Genomic DNA, 19242 nt, shown 5'->3' with positions numbered 1-19242 from the left:
TTTTCTAATATGCCAAGTGTCTGTTCTATGGACAGATGATTCCGGTGCTTCAGGTCAGTGGTGAAGACAGATAGGTTCAAGCTCCATTTTGTTGGAGGGGTATGACCTTGGAAAATGGCTTTACTTAGGCTCAGTTTGTTTTCAGTGTAGTCGCAGTGTCATTATTTTATTTTTTATTTATTATTATTTTTGAGACGAAGTCTTGCTCTGTCATCCAGACTGGAGAGCAATGGCGTGATCTCAGCTCACTGCAACCTCTGCCTCCTGGGTGCAAGCAGCTCTCTTGCCTCAGCCTTCCCAATAGCTGGATTACAGGCGCACACCACCACACCCAGCTAATTTTTGTATTTTTAGTAGAGACAGAGTTTCACCATGTTGCCCAGGCTGGTCTTGAACTCCTGACCTCAAGTGATCTACCCACCTGGGCTTCCCAAAGTGCTGAGATTATAGGCGTGAGCCACCAGACCCAGCCAGTTATTATTATTATTATTTTAAACTGTGCCTGGTTCTGAGTCCCAACTTTGCTGATGACCTAACCCTGAGAATTAATTTCTAAGGATTTTAAGGAGTACCTGCGAGGTGCTGGGCCACACAGCGGTAGACTGCTGAGATGTGATTCCTGCCGCCAGGGGGCAAGCATCACCACCAGCACATGAGCTTTCTGGTTCCATTTCCTCATCTGTACCATGAAAGTGTATGATGGGGCCGGGCGCGGTGGCTCAAGCCTGTAATCCCAGCACTTTGGGAGGCCGAGACGGGCGGATCACGAGGTCAGGAGATTGAGACCATCCTGGCTAACGGTGAAACCCCGTCTCTACTAAAAATACAAAAAACTAGCCGGGCGAGGTGGCGGGCGCCTGTAGTCCCAGCTACTCGGGAGGCTGAGGCAGGAGAATGGCGTAAACCTGGGAGGCGGAGCTTGCAATGAGCTGAGATCCGGCCACTGCACTCCAGCCTGGGCAACAGAGCGAGACTCTGTCTCAAAAAAAAAAAAAAAAAAAAAAAAAAAAAAAAAGAAAGGAAGTGTATGATGGGATTATCTCTAAGCTCTTCTTGGGCCCCAAGCTTCTGTAAGTTAAACAAACAGTATAAAGTGTTCAACTTGACTTTCCTAGTGACCATGGGAGGCGGTGTCTGTTGTTGTGTCCTTCTTGATGGTGCCAGGTTGTGTCCTTTTAGACTCAGAGACCCGTTGACCTTGGCATGTTCCATGGGAAGCTTCCAAGGCAGTGAATTTCAGGCTTTGCATTTGATGTGTGTTTAAACATTTTAAAATATTAGAATCAAAACAATGGCAGGCTCCTTCATTTTCTTTGTCTTTTAAATGTTATCGTTTGAAACATAGAATTAGCATTTCACTTGGCAGCTCTATCTATAAACAGAATGTGAAGTTTCTTAAAGATCAGTAGTTCTTAAACGTAGGATAAGAGGCTTACCTTACACAGAACACGAAGCTTCTTATTTTTGTTCTTCTTTTTTTTTTTTTTCTAGACAGAGTTTTACTCTTGATGCCCTCCCGAGTATCTGGGATTACAGGCATCTGCCACCACACCTGGCTTATTTTTTGTATTTTTAGTAGAGACGGGGTTTCACTGTTGGAGGGGTACGCCTGTAATCCCAACACTTTGGGAGGCCGAGGTGGGTGGATCACCTGAGATCAGGAGTTTGAGACCAGCCTGGCCAACATGGCAAAACCCCATCTCTACTAAAAATACAAAAATTAGCCAGGCGTGGTGGCGGGTGCCTGTAATCTCAGCTATTCGAGAGGCTGAGACAGGAGAATCACTTGAACCCAGGAGGTGGAGGTTGCGGTGAGTGGAGATTGTGCTGCTGCACTCCAGCATGGACAACAGAGTGAGACTCCATCCCCACCCAAGAAAAACACATGTGCCAAACAAGAAACCTCAAACCCACTCTACCCATAACCTGTTGAATAAGAAGCTTTTTGAAAGATGGCTCTGATGTTCAGCCGTGGTTGAGAATGAAAGCACTGACACAGTTTCAGTGGGGCCTGACCCATCCTGGGTCGTTTGTTTTTGAGCAGCACGAGGCCGTCAAACACAGGGGACTCACAGTGTCCCAAGCCCTGTGCTTGGCTCTGGATCCTAAACCCGCAAATGCTTACTGATTATCCCCTCCTTCACATTCCCCCCACTACCTTTATTAGGCTGGTGGCAGAACATTTGATGAGACTATTGATTTCTCTAGGTAGACTTTATTATGAAGCTTACCCTAGTTAAGTAAATTAGATTTTAATCTTTCCTCAGACCTCATTGTAATCTCATTATGTAAAGGGGGTCTCTTCTGGAAGTGGCTGAGCATTATATTGACATATTCTTAAGTGACTTTGTTACTTCTTAAGTGATGTCACTTATTATACCTCAAGCATAGGCTATACCCTGCTATAATTCCCTATGTGCTGAATAACTGGTGTTGGACTCTGTTATAAATTAAAGATTTTGGGCTGGGCGTGGTGGCTCATGCCTGTAATCCCAGCACTTTGGGAGGCCAAAGTGGGCAGATCACTTGAGATCAGGAGTTCGAGACCAGACTGGTCAACACGGTGAAACCCTGTCATTACTAAAAATATAAAAATTAGCTGGATGTTGTGGCAGGTGCCTGTAATTCTAGCTATTTGGGAGGATGAGGCAGGAGAATCTTGAACCTGGATAGTGGAGGTTGCAGTGAGCCAAGATTGCACCACTGCACTCCAGCCTGGGCAAGACCAAGACTCCATCTAAAACAAAAAAGATTTTGACACTATTAACTCTTTTTTCTTACTTATTTGTTTTTGTTTTTAGAGTTGGGGTCTTGCTCTGTTGCCCAGGCTGGAGTGCAGTGGCACAATCACAGCTCCACTGCAACCTTGAACTCCTGGGCTCAAGTGATCCTCCTGTCTCTGGCTCCCTTGTAGCTGGAACTGTGGGCATTCACCACCACACCCAGCTAATTTTTAAGTTTTTTTTTTTTTTTTTTTTTTTGTAGAAACTGGGACTTGCGGTGTTTCCCAGGCACGTCTTGAGCTTCTGGCCTCAAGCAGTCCTCCCACCTCACCTCCCAAAGTGCTGGGATTACAGTTGTGAACTAACTTTCCTTGCCTTTTCTCCCTGTTTTGAAATGTAGCTCACTTTTAACCAAGCATTTTCTTATCAGCTGTAATCAGTGATGTGTATTTTATAGAGCGATTCAGTGCGGTATTTTTCTTCTGTGTTCATTTTTTTCCCCTTGGAAAAATTATTAGTGAAACAAACTTTAGGATGAAACATGAGAGAGAGAGAAGTTTGACCAAATTTGGAGTTTTCAATTTTTTAAATTTTTCAGTCATTTAAAATAACTGACATTCCTTATGAGATAAGGTAGCTATGCTTGTGCTCTTTTTGTAGTAATTTCTTTTAAGTTGTCGGAATTCCACACTTTTCTTTGAACCATTCATTGCCTCACATCCTGTGAAGAAAAATATGCCTCACAACTAGGTGAAATGACACAAGCTGGTCACTTTTAGAATTGTATTATTACAGGTGAGACTTGGGTGCTCACTTCTTTTCCTCGTAATTCTGGCATGAGTGAAATATCTCCCTGATGGGAAATATTTCTTGATGGAATCTGACTCTCAATCCCAGCTCACCTCCCACTCCCTGTACACACCAGGTGTAACTAATCATCTGTGCTGGTCCACCAGCCACATCTATTTCAAGGACTGTTCCTGCTGTTGCTGAAAATAACCTCTCAGTTACTGAGTGCTAATAATGGGCCTTTCTCACTTAGTTTTCATAACAACTCTAAGAAATAAAGGCCCGGGTGTCTGTAGCATGTCGGGGTTCAAGCAAAGAGATGAGAGCCAAAGGTAAGTACAACTATTAAGGCCCTGGGGTCCTTACCCACACAGGTGCATTTTGTGGCAGCTCTGTTGTAGTTCTTCCTGTGTTTCAGGGAAATGCCTGCGTGACTGGGCTGGGAGGAGGACGATTAGGAAGGAGAATCTTTGGAACAAATGTCTCCATTTGTGCTTGCCAGTTTCCATCAGTCCACTCCAGTCTGCCATCAGTGGAAAGGGCACGGTGTTTACTTTGTAGAGGTACTTCGTCCTTCTTTGACGTTCTTCTTGATGGCATATCTTCAAGTAGCCTATTATGGTAATAGAAGTTGTCTTGGTTTAACATACCCGGTTTTGATCCTGGGGAACAAGTGTTTCAACCTCAAATTTCTTAGTGTCTTAAGTGTTCTTTAGGCCTTTTGTTCTCTGCATTTCTCCTTATCAGATGAGTTCATTACTTTAGGACTGTAACAAAAGTAATCGCACAGGGACCACTGAAGTAGTCATTGTCAAATTGGATTCCCCTTCACTAAATAGCTCTTCTACTCACGGATTTTGATGACTGTTGGGAGAGTTGCAGTGCACGTGGCTGTAAAAATTTGTTGAGCTGAAGAGAAAAATATACAAAGATAAAGTCATCTTAAATTTTTTAAGTTTTAAAAGAGTGAAATTTTAATAGACAGTATGTGAGAGAAACACAAACGTCTGTGCCCTTAATCAGATTTGCGTATTGAATATAGAGACATAGAGATCAATTTTTAGATATATCCAGCTGTGAAGTGTTCATTTAATTACATAAACAAGGTTGTAGGAAAAGGATCAGGTGAATTAGTTTAGTTGCAGAGTGAGTGGAAAGTTTTTAATATTATTTTATTTGTTTATTTACTTGAGATAAAATCTTGCTGTGTTGCCCAGGCTAGAGTGCAGTGGTGCATTCATAACTCACTGCGGCCTCAAATTCCTAGGCTCACGTGATCTTCCTGCCTCAGCTTCCTGAGTAGCTGGGACTATAGGCGAGCACCACCACAACCAACGCATTTTATTTTTTGTAGAGACGAGGTGGGAGTTGGGGTGTGGGGAGTGTCTCACTTTGTTGTCCAGGCTGCTCTCCAACTCCTGGCCTCAGGTAATCCTCCCACCTTGGCCTCCCTAAATGCTGGAATTACAGGTGTGAGCCACTGCACCTGCCATGTTTTTGTAAATAAAGTTTTATTGAAACCCAGCTACCCTCCTTTGTTTATGTGTTGTCTGGCTGCTTTTTTGTTACAATGGCAGATTGAGTAGTTGCAGTAGGGACTATAGAGTTAGCAAAGCCTTAAAATATATGCTATCTGGCTCTGTATCTAATCAACCTTTTTATGTGTGGGAATATCAAAGGAGATCCAGTAAAGAAACTTGAGTTCATCTGTCAGGAGAGAGTTGAACATGACGATAAACAGCATATGATGGACCAGTGCAGTTTAACAAACATCAATTTAGTGCTTACTGTATGCTGGGTCCTGGGCACACGGTGACAAAAGCCTCAGTTCTTTCTCTTGGGTGGTTTACAGTCTGGAATGGCAAATGCATAATTTCAGATGCCACAGGTGAAGCACAGCATCTCTCTGTGTGGGCTGTTATGGGGACACATAGCAGGGGTACCTCACATAGCCCAATCCCTGAGGTCAGGAGTGGTGTTTCTGGAGCCTTTAACCCTTGGTAACTTGCCCAAGTAGGTGCCTGTGGTGGATGACATTCAGAAATATTCACCCCTTGCCCCCACTTCCTTGGGCAAGTGGAGTTAATTCCTTGCCCCGTGATGCTGGGCTTGGGCACATGACCTGCTTTGGCCAGTGGAATGTGAGTAGCCCTCTTGCCTAGGAAGCTTCTGCAGCTGAGCTGGTGCTCTCTGGTGCCATTGCCATGGAAAAGACAAGCTTGGACTGGCCTACTAGTCCTAGGAGGGGTAGGGACACCTGGAGGTCACCGCCAAGGTGACCAGCCATCCTGGTGTATCCAGGACTGCCCGCATTTTAAAACTGCAGTTCCATGTCCCAGGAAATTTCTCATTTTCGGGCACACAGGGACAGCCACTTTGGAGCATAGCCACTCTCAGCCGAGTTCAACCGAGGTTCACTACCCTCCAGATGACCCACTAGCTCTGAGAAATTGTAAGTGATGACTGCTTTAAGCCACTGGGTTTTGCAGGAGTTTGGGGGGCAGCAATAGTTAAGTGATACAGGACCCAAAAAACATTTGCTTATTTAAATTGAGACAGCTCCCGGCAGAAGTTTTGAAGGGTGAGTAAAAAGTAAAGCTGGTGGAAAAGATGAGGAATGTTCCAGAGATGGAGGAGATAAAGAGTCAAGGGCCTGGAGGCGTGGAGCATGGTATGCCTGGTGGTAGGGAGGACAGATTGAAGGTGCACAGCCAAAAGCAGGTCGCCCAGTTCCCAGGGCATGGCAGTAGCCCAGGGGAGACACCCGCAGGCAGTGGCCCTCAGCACAGAGGGAAGGCTGTTGACTTGGGGTTGGGTGGATGCTCAGCTCAGGACCTTAGGTGAGATACTTCATCACATTCTTCCTCAGTACCTTCACCTATCAAATACATCTACACCACCGAGATGGCAGCAGTGATCTGTCTAGAACAGTGTGACTGAAAGCCAATGGGTCATTATGACTGTTTGCTTACTGATTTCAAAATTTTTTGAAGTTTTTTTGGTCCCATCTTTTTTTCTTTTCTTTTTAAAATATTTTATATTCTCATTCATGTTCATCCAGTTATTCCCCAGGGCAAAAGGGATTTTTTTGGTCTTGAAATGGAGTGTCCTGATATTAACTGAAGATTATTTATTGTATTCCATTTACATATTCTCAGTGATTTAAAAACTACTCTTTAAATTAAGGCCACTTTGGGCCAGGCACAGTGGCTCCTGCCTATAATCCCAGCACTTTGGGAGACTGAGGCGGGCAAATCACTTGAGATCAGGAGTTCGAGACCAGCCTGGCCAACATGGTGAAACTCTTGTCTCAACTAAAAATACAAAAATTAGCCAGGCATGGTGGTGGGCACCTGTAATCCTAGCTACTTGGGAGGTGGAGGCTCGAGAATCGCTTGAACCTGTAAGGCAGAGGCTGCAGTAAGCCAAGATCACGCCGCTGCACTCCAGCCTGAGCAACAGAGCAAGACTCTGACTCAAAGGAAAAAAAAAAAGTAGAACCTCAAAACTTCTCATTTTTTCCCCCTTGTCAGAGCATTCTGATGTGACAGAGCAGACTATAAGATTCAGAAAGTAAGAGCCAGAGGCCACACCAGCCCAGTGTCACTGCCTCACAACACTTGGTATAAATGCTTGCAGATCCTGCTTTGATTTTTTTTGTTGTTGTCAAAAATTCCTTTTTTTTTTGAGACGGAGTCTCACTCTGTCACCCAGGCTGGAATACAGTGGCGTGATCTCAGCTCACTGCAACCTCAGTCTCCTGTGTTCAAGCAATTCTCCTGCCTCAGCCTCCCAAGTAGCTGGGATTAGAGGCAGACACCACCATGCCCAGCTAATTTTTGTATTTTTAGTAGAGACGGGGTTTCACCATGTTGGCCAGGCTGGTCTCGAACTTATGACCTCAGGTGATCCTCCCACCTCTGCCTCCCAAAATGCTGGGATTACAGGTGTGAGCAACCACGCCCAGGCCTGTGAAAAATCTCTCTAAATTGCCAGTTGTTGGCAACTTAAACTGCCTCTACTCATTCCCTGTTAGATCTAGTCTTCCAAACTTTTGCTTTTATAAACAAACAAAAAAGGACTGAAAAGGAATTAGAAAACTAGAAAAGTATAAGAGTGCAAAAGATCTCCAAATTCTTACAAAATGAACAGAAATGCTTAAAGATAGAGCAGGTTGCAAAACTCCCATTGGTACTCCACTGCATCAGTTTCCTATACAGCTGCTCTAAAAAACCACCGCAAACTTGGTGGCTTAAAACAATGGAAATTTATTCCCTCATAGCTCTGGAGGCCAGAAGTCTGAAATCAAAGTGTTGGCAGGGCTGCACTCCCTCCAGAGTTTCTAGGGAAGATCCTCTTCTTTGCTGCTTCCAGCTCTAGTGGCTGAATCACTTCGATCTCAGCCTCTGTGGTCACATTGCCTTTTCCTCTTCTGGCTGAAATCTCCCCCTGCTTCTCTCTTTGAAAGGACACATGTGATTGCATTTATAGCCCACCCAGCTAATCCACAATAGTATCCGCATCTCCAGATCCTTAACTGAATCATACCTATGTATCTCTTTTTCCCATGTCAGGTAACATTTATAGATTTCTCTCCCTCCACCCATGCTAATACTTAAAGAATTGGTAATTATGGGGCGATTAATTTCCTACCAAGTCATTATGTTTGCCAAATGATTGTGTTGGCCAAATTCAGTGGTGTACTGGAGCCAGCACATACTGACTGTGGGAGCCAGTTCTTAAATTTCAAGATTTTAGCAGGCTGATTGTTAAATTGTTGGTGACTTGAAAGTGGCCATGGTGGGAGCCTTTATATCATGGAAATTGGCAAATATGTATTAAAAGTCATGACTTCCCACGTCCCTCATCCCCGCCCCAGAGAGCCAGTTTACTAGCACACTACTGGTTGACTAAATCTCCCAACCACTAGAAAACTCAGCTAGAGAGCACATCTCATCCCGAAGAAATTACTGAAGCCCAGAGGCTTGACTCGGGCCTACTACTTGTTTCTTGCATTTGTTTTTTTGCAGTATATTGAAAGTAACTGTGCATATCTGTCTTCTACAACACATTTAATACTCTTCTAGGGCAGGGCCCTATCTTTTTTTGCTTTAGAATCAGCCTCCCTGGCCCATCTCCTAGCATAGAGATCAATAAATATTTGAACTGATCCCTGTAACTGGGATTACATTTGCTATTTCTGGAGGTGACACACATACTGATGCATAGCTGCAATAATCCTAAATATATGTTTTTGCATTTCTGTCTCTTTCCTTGTTTGGAAACATACTCCATGTTTTTGCTTACTGGGTGCTCCTGATTAATTTTAGTTACTTTATATTCAATTCTGTTAATAAATCATTAAAAGTAAGATTTATCTGCTTCACTGGAAATCACTGCTTGTATCAAGCAATGTGTCACATGTATTTAGTATGTAGGCGTAGCACAGTAAAAGTAGGCTGAATTGATAAAATGTCTGTTAGAAGTCGGATATATTCAGTGTAAGCACTGTAGCGCCATTGCGAGTATAGTTTTAAAGATAGAGTTAAATAGAATAAATGCTTTAGAAGGTCACGTAAGGTCGATTGGAAAATTCTTTGGAATTTCTTAAACATCTACTAGGAAAAACTGACGTAAAAACATTTTTCCACTGGCATGGAGCAATTCAATTCACCTAGTAGAACCCAGCAGGTCCCAGCCTGTGTGTGGATTATCACGTAGAATGTGGGCTGCTTTTTGATTTGGCTCACTGTTGATTGCACTGGGCTGGCCTGGAACATTGGATTCGGAAGTTTTGGTGGATGGAAGCAGTGAAGATGTCCTAATAAATGAAGGAAAGCATACGCCTATCAGTTAATAACCTTCTTTCTTCCCAAAGTGAAACAGTATGGCCATATGGATGGGGTTTTATTATTAACCCTTTAATTCAGATTGTATACTTTTTGCCAGTTTATACATTTTACTTTTGCTTTTTGTGATTTAGTGATAAAGGAGTGGTTGCTGTAAAGGCCTACTTATCTCCTTACGCTGAAACTTGTTAAGATCAAAATAAAGAGGTAACATGGAAATGACAGATGGTTCCATTTTTCACCCTGTCAACCAACATTGGCTAAATGTTAGCTGTGTGTAAGGTCTTATAAGGCAGGGGTCCCCAAACCCCGGGCTGTGGCCTATTAGGAACCAGGCCGCTCAGCAGGAGGTGAGCTGTGGGCAAGTGAGCATGACTGCCTGAGCTTCACCTCCTGTCAGACAGGCAGTGGCATTAGATTCTCACAGGAGTGCGAACCCTGTTGTGAGCCATGCATGCCAGGGATCTAGGTTGCACACTGCTTATGAGAATCTCATGCTGCTGATGAGCTGAGGTGGAACAGTTTCATTCTGAAACCACCCCCTACCCTGCTGTCCATGGAAAAATGGTCTTTCACGACACTGGTCCCTGTTGCCAAAAAGGTTGGGGACCACTGCTATAAGGGACAGGAAGATGACAGATGAGCTCCCTGGCCTCAGAGGGCATTATAGTCTAGCACTGTGCTAACTTAAACCTGGTCTGTGCACTAGCATCACTTGGGCACTTCTGGGAGTTCAGAATTTCAGTCCCTTCCCCAGACCTGAATCACACTCTGCATTTCAATAAGCTCTCCTGTGATTTTAGATGCTTAATACAATTTGCAAAAAAAAAACAAAAAAACTGGTTGAGTAGATAGAAAAAAATAATAACCACAGTGATCACAGGAGAGGCTATAGGAAAGGTATCAAGAACAAAGGAAGTTATTATTTTTAAAAAAATTATTTATTTGGAATTTTATTTTGATCTCAGAGTAAGTTTGCCCTTGGTCTTCTTGTATCAGAAGAATCTCAAAGTTGATGCCGTTTTAGGGTTTCTTGTAATCTGAACCCCTTAGACTGGGGACATTTTCTTGGTGAAAGTTGGTGCAGATGTCGCATTCTTGGTTGTGTACTGCTTACCAAGCCTCTGACGTCCATGTTCTCTGTCAGTGGCGGCTTCTGTACCGGCGACATCCTTTATCCCCTCGCACCTCAGGGGACTGAGAACAATAATCTGCCATATTGCTCCTGTATCAAGTGATCCCATCCGGACAGTGCGGCTAAGGCTTAGGATGTCAGATCTGTTCGCCCTTTGCAGGCATGAAGACTTTGAAAGGTGGGAGTTGGGCTGGTGGTGATACATATGCATAAATGTTTGTGTTGAGTCTTTCCCTTTGAGGGGAACAGCACTATTAATTCCATTGAAGGCACTGTGGCTTTTAAAGCCAGGGTTTAATGAGAAGTCAGTGCTTTTCCTTCTTTTAAGTATTAAAGCAGTGGTAGTTGTGGGCAACCTGAAAACGGGACCAGCTCTGAATAGGTGATTAGCTGTGTTTTGTCTTCCATGACTTCTTTCTGGAGTACAATCACTGGTTCCATTCCTTGGTGGGTGGAAAGGTGGATAAAGGAAGAAGGATTTAATGTACTATGGGGAGTGTGTTTGCTGTGGTCCTGGGGGTAATACGGTTTGGTGGTTTTGTTTTTCTAGTTATAAATATCTGGCTCAAAGTATTTACTTTTGATATTGAGATAAGCTTTCATTATTCGTGTGTACAAATTACCTCATAGAAAGATTTCCATTTAAGTCTACTGTTAAATTATTCACAGGAGATGATAGTTGGAAAACCTACTGTACCCTGTCCTAAGCTAAAGGCCCCTGTGGGTTGTCCGGGTGACTCATGCGGTAATCTGATGAGAGGCACACTTCACTGCTCCCAGCCCAGGCAGGGCCACTCAGAATGTGACACCATAGAGAGCAGTCCTCCTCTCTGCTCTATGTGATTCTCTTTGCACTTTTGTCTCTGTTCACATGCCTTCTGTTTATGCGCCTCACTCCCAGTCAAACCAGCCAACCCCAGCTGCTCTCGCAATCCAGCCGTGTTTTCCCATTGATTTCTAACTTCAGGGTGCGGCCTCTCTTGTTCTCTTCTCTAGGTTTGACAGGGCAGGCAAGCTACACATGGAAGTGAAAAGTCACAGTGCTCATTTGTGGCCTGTGAGGCCAAAAAACTGATGGCACTTGAAATTAGTTCCTATTTTTGGCTGGCAGTTTACACAGATGGCGAGTAGAGCAATTACATGCCTGGTTGCATTGAAAGGTTTGTCTAATCCTATATCTTGTCCTCTTTAACACTTTTTATTAAGTCTCCAACTTTCATTTATGATAAACTCCTTTTTAAGGATGCAGTATATGTTGAAACATAAAATATTGCGTCTTATGGCAAGAACCTTCCAAACATATCAGTCTGTTCCTTTGACTCTTGGTAGAAGCACAAATAAATCTTTCCAAATTAATGGGCATTTGACTTAGGAATTCCCAAAGGAGATGATTCTAGAACTTCCTCTGGTAATTTATTCTGATGCCTCCAGTTTCTATAGTTAACTTTTCCTTAATGTATTACTTACATCATTTCTGAAATATATAGAGTAATATAGAGTAATTTCTTGTCCCTTTGTCAGCAGTGACGGGTAAGTGACCCTCAAATGCAGAGAACTTAATATAAAAGATTCTATTGATCATAAACGTGGTGTAAAGATCCACCTGGGGGTCATTATGCAGGGTCTGCTCCTCCAGCCATTTCAACCCTGGGGCTTCCATCCTGCTGGTGAAGGAGATGGGTGCTGGCCAAAGGCAGCTGCGACAAAACCCTTCCACAGAGGCTCTGCCTTTTATTCCGTGAGCCCTCATTAACTCCCACTAAACATGTAATTTAAACAATCCTGTTTATTTGATTCCTAAGGCCTGAAGCTCAGCAGTGGCAAAGTGGTAGGAAGGGAGCAGTTATTGGCACATGTGATGACAGCAGAAGTTCGAATTTGACAGCCTGACAGTGAGAGGGGAGGGGGCAGCGCAGCGCGGTAAGGAAGGCGGATAAAATCTGTTCAGCACGTCTGTCCCACATGGGGACAAGGCAGTCTAATGTAGATTTTCTTGCGGAAAAATAGCTACATTAAGATGTTTTCATTACTTCGAAGATTATAGCTGAAGTTACTTAAAAAAAATTACTGTAAAAGTAGGGATTTGTGGGTGGGGAGCGGTGGGTCATGCCTGTAATCCCAGCACTTTGGGAGGCTGAGGTGGGCAGATCACCTGACATCAGGAGTTTGAGACCAGCCTGACCAACATGGCAAAATCCCGTCTATACTAAAAATACAAAAATTATCCAGGCGTGGAGGCGCGTGCCTGTAGTTCCACCTACTTGGGAGGCTGAGGAAAGAAAAGTGCTTGAACCCAGGAGGCAAAGGTTGCAGTGAGCCAAGATCATGTGCTCCAGCCTGAGGGACAGAGTGAGATTCTGCCTCAAAATAAAGAAAGAAATAAATGTAGGGATTTTCCATGGCAGGGTTATTGTGAAGATTAGCAATAATATACAGGAAGCATATGGCACAAAGTAGCCTTGGACCTACTGCCGGGAGGGGTGATTGGTATGGCTCTTGGGTTGATAATCCACATAACTAAAATGTAGGGCTCATCGTGGTTGCTAAACAAATATAGCTTGAGTCAATATAGTAGCTTCTTAAGAAGCCCACTTAGGATGTTCTCAGCTAATTAGAGTATATATCTAATATGCAGAGTTAAAATCTAAATATTACCTACAAAGCTGATTTAAACCATTATATTCTCTTGACCAACAGGAACTCTGATCCAGTTGTAAAAGTAGTTAATTTATTTGACTTTCTTAGATAAATGAAGATTTAATAATCAAGGCCCAATATAACAGAAATATGCACTAGCCAGTAGACAGAGAACTGGTTATTATGCAAACGTATCCCTAGGCCTTATGATTTGTGGGTGCACGGTTTCTGGAAATCTGGCATAAGTGGGCACTTACTTTGAGGGAGAGTCATAAGTCTAGTCCCCAAATGGACTAGTTATTGTTTTTGGCTGCTTGGCAGGAAATGTTCCTTTAGCTTCTCCTATTAAACCTTTCCTTGATGTATACAGGGATGGGGGCACTAGAGGAAAACACGCCAGTTACTAATGACACCAATTGACCTTTGCTGCTGTATGTATGCACACTCCACGGAGGAAGAGTTGAGGAAAGCGCTCAGCAGCCCTTCTGGTAAATACAGAACAGCACTTGGGCCGGGCACGGTGGCTCACATCTGTAATCCCAGCACTTTGGGAGGCTGAGGCGGGTGGATCACCTGAGGTTAGGAGTTCGAGACCAGCCTGACCAACATGGAGAAACCCCATGTCTAGTAAAAATACAAAATTAGCTAGGTGTGGTGGCACATGCCTGTAATCCCAGCTACTCAGGAGGCTGAGGCAGGAGAATCACTTGTACCTGGGAGGCAGAGGTTGTGGTGAGCCGAGAGCGTGCCATTGCATTCCAGCCTGGGCAACAAGAGGGAAACTCCATCTCAAAAAAACAAAAAAAACAAAAAAAACAGCACAAGGTTTAAGCATATATATAATTTTTTATTTTTCTTATTTATTTATTTTTTGAGACAGGGTCTCATTCTGTTGCCCAGGCTAGAGTGCAGTGATGCAACCACAGCTCACTGAAGCCTCAATTTCCTGGGCTCAAGTGATCCTCCTCCCTCAGCCTCCTGAGTAGCTGGGACCACAGGCAAGTACTAACATGCATGACTAATTTTTTTTTCTTTTTTGGGGGTATTATTTGTAGACACAGGGTTTTGCCATGTTTCCCAGGCTGGGCTTGAACTCCTGAGCTCAAACGATTCATCTACCTTGGTCTCCCAAAGTGCTGGGTTTATAGACGTAAACCACCATGTCCAGCCAGATATTTTTAAATTAAAAATGCAGCCGTAGAGAGTAGGGAGAAGAGAATTGTGTTTATTGCTTGGGTTCCATGGATCCTTTGAGTGTGCACAGATGTGTGGCAGGGGGTCTCGTGAACCAATGAAATGGTAAACAGCATTTGGGACATTAGTGGATTTTTCTGGTGAGATGGTCGTTTTTTACTTTTCCTTTTATATTTTGAGACTCTCAAAAAGTGCTTTCTACTCAGAAAGAAGAGAGTGGATGTTTGATGTTAGCCACTGGTGTTATGCACAAATATTTTACCTTTGCCTTTACAGTGGTAGTCAAAGTGGAGATATTATTCCAATTAATAATTGAAATAGACCCAGAGCACTTGGTGATATAGCAAGCATCCCTGGTAAGTGTGTGAATCTCTGATCCCAGTGGTGTCAGATGCAGCCTGGTCTTCATTACTGACTCCTCTATGTGACATTGGGTATGAACATACTTTCTCTGGGCCTGAGCTTTCCTATCTGAAAATCAAGGAGTTTAAACTATGTGATCTCAAGGACTCTTTTAGCTTTTAAACTGAGGCTGCTTTGTAGCTTCTCCCTTAGTAGTACCTGTTCTCTGTCATTATTTACATGGTATAATATGAACTGCCCATCCTAGGAAAACTTTGTAGAACTTCTGACTATCTTCTACAAGTGTGGCTGTCCCAGTAAGCTTGTAGAGCCTTTTTCTTAAAATCTCAGTGAATTTGAGTAGATGTATGATGCAAAATCCTTGTTTTAAAATTTTTAATCAAAGTTTATTTTCTATTGCAGTTTGTTAGGTTTAATGTATTTGATCGATGCTGAGTAAAGCAAAGTGCTGCGAGACCTAGTTCTCTACTTGTTGCTTATTTGCTTTACTCCAAATAACACTTGGGGGAAGGAGATGCCGACCCAAGTTTCTATGATGGAAAGTTGCAGGGACTTCGAACACCCCTATGACTATGCAATTGCAGTAAGTTAGCCTTGGGTGAAATGCTACACCCAAATGCATTGCAACTTATGGCTCTAGGTAGTTTGCAGAGGAAGCTCAGGGCTAGAGCCTGCAGCTAAGTGCCACTAGTATAGCTCTCTGATGACTCTTTGTGATAGGATGATCATTCAAGATTGGAGAGGAATAACCCCCAGGGGCTCCCAGTGATAGGGCAGAGGAGAATCCTCAGTCCCACACTCTGGCTGCTGGTGACAGGCAGGAGTGACAATAACAGGTACAATAATGGCTGCGTTTCACCTTTGTTGGAAGCTGGGGTCCATTATATTCTCTTTGGAAGTATGTTTCCTTAAATGATGGACATTCCTAAATACATCTAGGAATGTTGGATGTATCTATATTTATATACTGTATTAAGCCCCTTCTCAAAATTGTAGTTTCAGAAGTATGGTTTGATAATTAATAATCAAGTTCTTTTTCTTTATGCCCAGAAGTCTGTATTCTGCACAGACTTGCATACCCCTAACTGCGCTAAAGTTCAGAAGTTTGAGCTGCCACTGAAGTATTGACTGTGGAGAGGCGGAGTTTTCTGTCTCCAATGAGGTGCCTTTGGTGTCAGGAAAGCCTATCATCTTTCGCAGGAGTGCTTGCTCTGTAATCCAAGCAATAGCCACGCAGCCGGTTTTATTGTTTGCGGAGTCCTGCGGCTCTTAACGAGCGCTTCACAGACGGGAAGGAGAGCAAGTGGGCGGTTTATGATTCTGCCCTGTGCTGGGGCGAGTGAGCTGAGCTCTTTGATTTCTCCCAAGTGACCGTGTGGGTGAACTGTAAACTGGGTGCCTGGCTTGACCCTGAATCTTTTTCTCTAGGGCGAGGAGTTCCTTCTTTCTGCAACCGACAGCTGGTTTTCCTGCCCTGGTGGGGAAAGATGCCCAGGAGTGGAGTAGGATTACAGTTTGGGATGCTAGGGACACACCAAAGAGTCGGAGTGCCCTGGCTTTGTGTTTTGCAAAGTCCTGACAAGTGCTCCTGAAATGAACACCCTGTTTCATTTTTTAAATTATACTTTTATTTATTTATTATTTTTTGGCCGTGGATATCGCTGATCTAGAAACGGAGTCCACAGTGTGGCTAGGGTAAAACATTTTTCTTTTCTTTCTTAATCCCTCCTTTTCCCTTTCTTTTTAATTGGGTGACACAGAAGCCGTCTTTTTGGATAATGCCGTGCCTGACTATCAGCGTTGTCTAAGAGGGAAACAGCAGGCGTGTGGAGAGGACCTGGGCCAATGCAAAAAACCCAGCGTTTTGTTTGCTGGTCTGTTCTTTGTCTCTAGTTGATTTTGAAAAGAAGATGAAAAAGGAAGGCTCTTCAGGTTCCTTCAGACTCAAGCCGAATGCAGGTTCTCTCTCACGTGCTGTGAGTTGGATAAATTTCTCCTCCTTGTCCAGGCAGACAAAGAGGCTGTTTCGCAGTGATGGAGAGCTCTCGGTTTGTGGGCAGCAGGTGGAAGTGGATGACGAAAACTGGATATACAGAGCCCAGCCCAGAAAAGGTGACTCGATTTTTTAAAAATTTAAACATTTGAAAAAGTTTGTTATGTAGAATTCTTTGTTTCTATCACTCCCCCTTCATGATTTTTGCCCCCATTAGGAGTTTCTTTTGAAATGTTTGTTTTTGTATTGGAATTCAGCGATTCAGCTTGAGCTTGTATCCTGTATCATTCAAAGAAGGATAAAGTAGCTGTTACTTGTTCTTGGCAGCCTCCCTCCATCAGAGCCACATGGTCATGTGACTTATGAAAAGTTCAATGATAAACCACCACCCCAAAGAGAATCTCCTGCCCTTATAGCAATCTGGGGCTAGAACGTGGAGCTCTTGTAAAACTGCACTGAGAAAACTTCAGGAATCGTACATAGTCTTCTTGCATCCTTCTTCTAAGATTGATGAATTACATGAATGCTTGAATTAAGCTGGTGTTGGGCTATGACATCAAGGAAAATGAACACGCGAGGGGCTTAACCCTGATAAGTTGGTCCCAAGGAGTTTTTGGATTTTTTTTTCTCCTTTCCTTCTTTTAACCAGAGTTTTAGTTTTCTATCAAGTTTCTTTTCAGATTGACGTTGACTCTGTTCTCAGGATTAACATGTTTTGCCTCCAAGATGAAAAAAAAAAAAAAATACCAGTCCTGCTGGGAGAGAGGGAAACAGGTCAATATTTCTTAACATACCCCTATTTTATATTTAGATTTTCTGAGTTCTTCCTCTTGGTGTGTGTAGAGACTGAATTGTTAAGCTCTAAAATGGTTTCTGCATTCAGTGCAGTGGGTAAAGCCCAGTAGGGGAGTGCTATTTAAGTATCACAAAGGAACCAAGTCCAGACATTCCGCGTGATTGTGTTTTCCCTGTTTATCACATTCTTCCCCGTGCCAAGAGAAACCTTGCTGGAGTCTTTCAGGGACCTGTGCCTCCCCCTGCTTTGGAAAGCAGAACTACTGAAACGTGAGAGAATCAACTAAGTTCAATATGTGCTTATGAGTATAGTAATTATATTGCACAGGCTGAGTGTTAATGCAGCCCTTCTTCAGGGTGAATGTGTGTAAACTATTTGTTCTTGTCTATTAAACTATGGCACAAGAGGGACTAGCTAATAATATTTGAAAGTATCAGCTGTTTATTATATCAACAAGGTGATCAACAATGACCCACTGATTCTGAGCTTAAAAATGTGGGTTTTCAGTTCAAATGCTGTGTGATTGCCAGGCTTAGAAAAGGCATTTGTGCGTTCTGGCTGGAGTTGTATAGCTTAGTAAGTCCGTGAACTTTACTTTTCTAAATCAGGAATAAGCTGTGGTTTTGGTAAATGATTGGGTTGTAATGTTTGAAACAAAAATGTTTGAAGGGTGGATTCAGTAGTGCTGTGGTCGCGAGAGGGTATAGTTTTGATTCCTTTGGGCTTTGCCGAAGGTCGCTTTTTAGGACTTGTTTGACTTGAAGTCAACCACTGTCAAGTCTCTGTTAATGATTGTATACATGTGAGCACGAGGCTGTAGGATTTCTACTGTAGATGCTTCATCTGAATTAGCATTAAAGGAACAGAGACTGAATTTGCATGTATTAGTTTTAGTTGGGAAATAAAGCAAATACTGTACACGTGACTTGTGGAAAATAAAGAAGTCATTGTGAAGGACAGGGGTGACTTGTGAAGGGAGGACTTGCTTACATAGCAATACAAAAGATTGTGCCCTTTATCCCTTAATGGAATAGGGGATACAGTAGCTTCATGAAGATAAATGGAAGCATAATACATGGTGTAAGTTTATGTGTTTTTTAAAAAATAATTGGGCATGAATAATATGATTTTTGACATATGGTGTCAGAGAGAATCCTTAAAAAGCTGCTTATACATCAAAATTCATGGCATTATATTCTGTTTTCACATTTGACTTACAAAAGAAAATTGGCTTCCAACTTTGACATCTTGTCTCAGGGGCATGTTATAACAGTTGATCTTTTCTCCACACAATTCCTTTCTTTGGAGAAATACAGAAGTGACATTTGTTTATGTGAGCAGATCAAAAGAGGAAAAGTCTTCAAGAAAAATTATGCAGAGATGAAGTTTTTTCTCAGAAGCATCAAATAGGCTGACACTCTAGCGAGGATTATCAGGCAATACTAAGAATGCCCAGTGGCCACGTTAGGATTTGGTTGCAAATAAATATGCACTGGGAGACACACTGGTCTGATGGGAATGTGTAGCATCTTTTACATCTCTCTGCCCAGATCACACACAGCCTAATCCACCTTCCTTTCAGTTTACTCCGCAACCCCCCTAACTTACATTAACATTTTTTGATTTATACAGATTGCCAAAAACCTGCTCTCCCTCCTCCCCGCTCTCTCTCTCTCTCTCACACACACACACACACCCACCCACCCACAACCATTATGCAGTGACAGCTCGAGGTAGGGCAACTGTAGCATAACAAGCCAGCC

At 43.0% G+C, this 19242-nt stretch overlaps 1 protein-coding gene across 5 annotated transcripts in view; it reads left to right on the top strand.

The window, feature by feature from the left end:
* LOC105465711 (NHS like 1) overlaps positions 1-19242 on the top strand; it is a 273877-nt gene that overhangs the window by 105652 nt on the left and 148983 nt on the right. The window contains exon 1 of one of the 5 annotated variants that reach the window (XM_011714281.3): positions 12613-16802. The exons of 3 other annotated variants lie outside the window; for them this stretch is intronic. In XM_011714281.3, coding sequence (XP_011712583.1) covers positions 16601-16802 — 202 coding nt within the window. In that variant the 5' untranslated portion in view covers positions 12613-16600. Of the gene's footprint in view, positions 1-12612; positions 16803-19242 lie in introns of those variants that run through there. One more of the 5 variants, XM_011714282.3, reaches the window with a different exon arrangement.

Source organism: Macaca nemestrina, chromosome 5 (assembly GCF_043159975.1).
Source record: "Macaca nemestrina isolate mMacNem1 chromosome 5, mMacNem.hap1, whole genome shotgun sequence".
NCBI lineage: Eukaryota > Metazoa > Chordata > Mammalia > Primates > Cercopithecidae > Macaca > Macaca nemestrina.
This window is presented reverse-complemented; position numbering and strand designations above follow the sequence as displayed.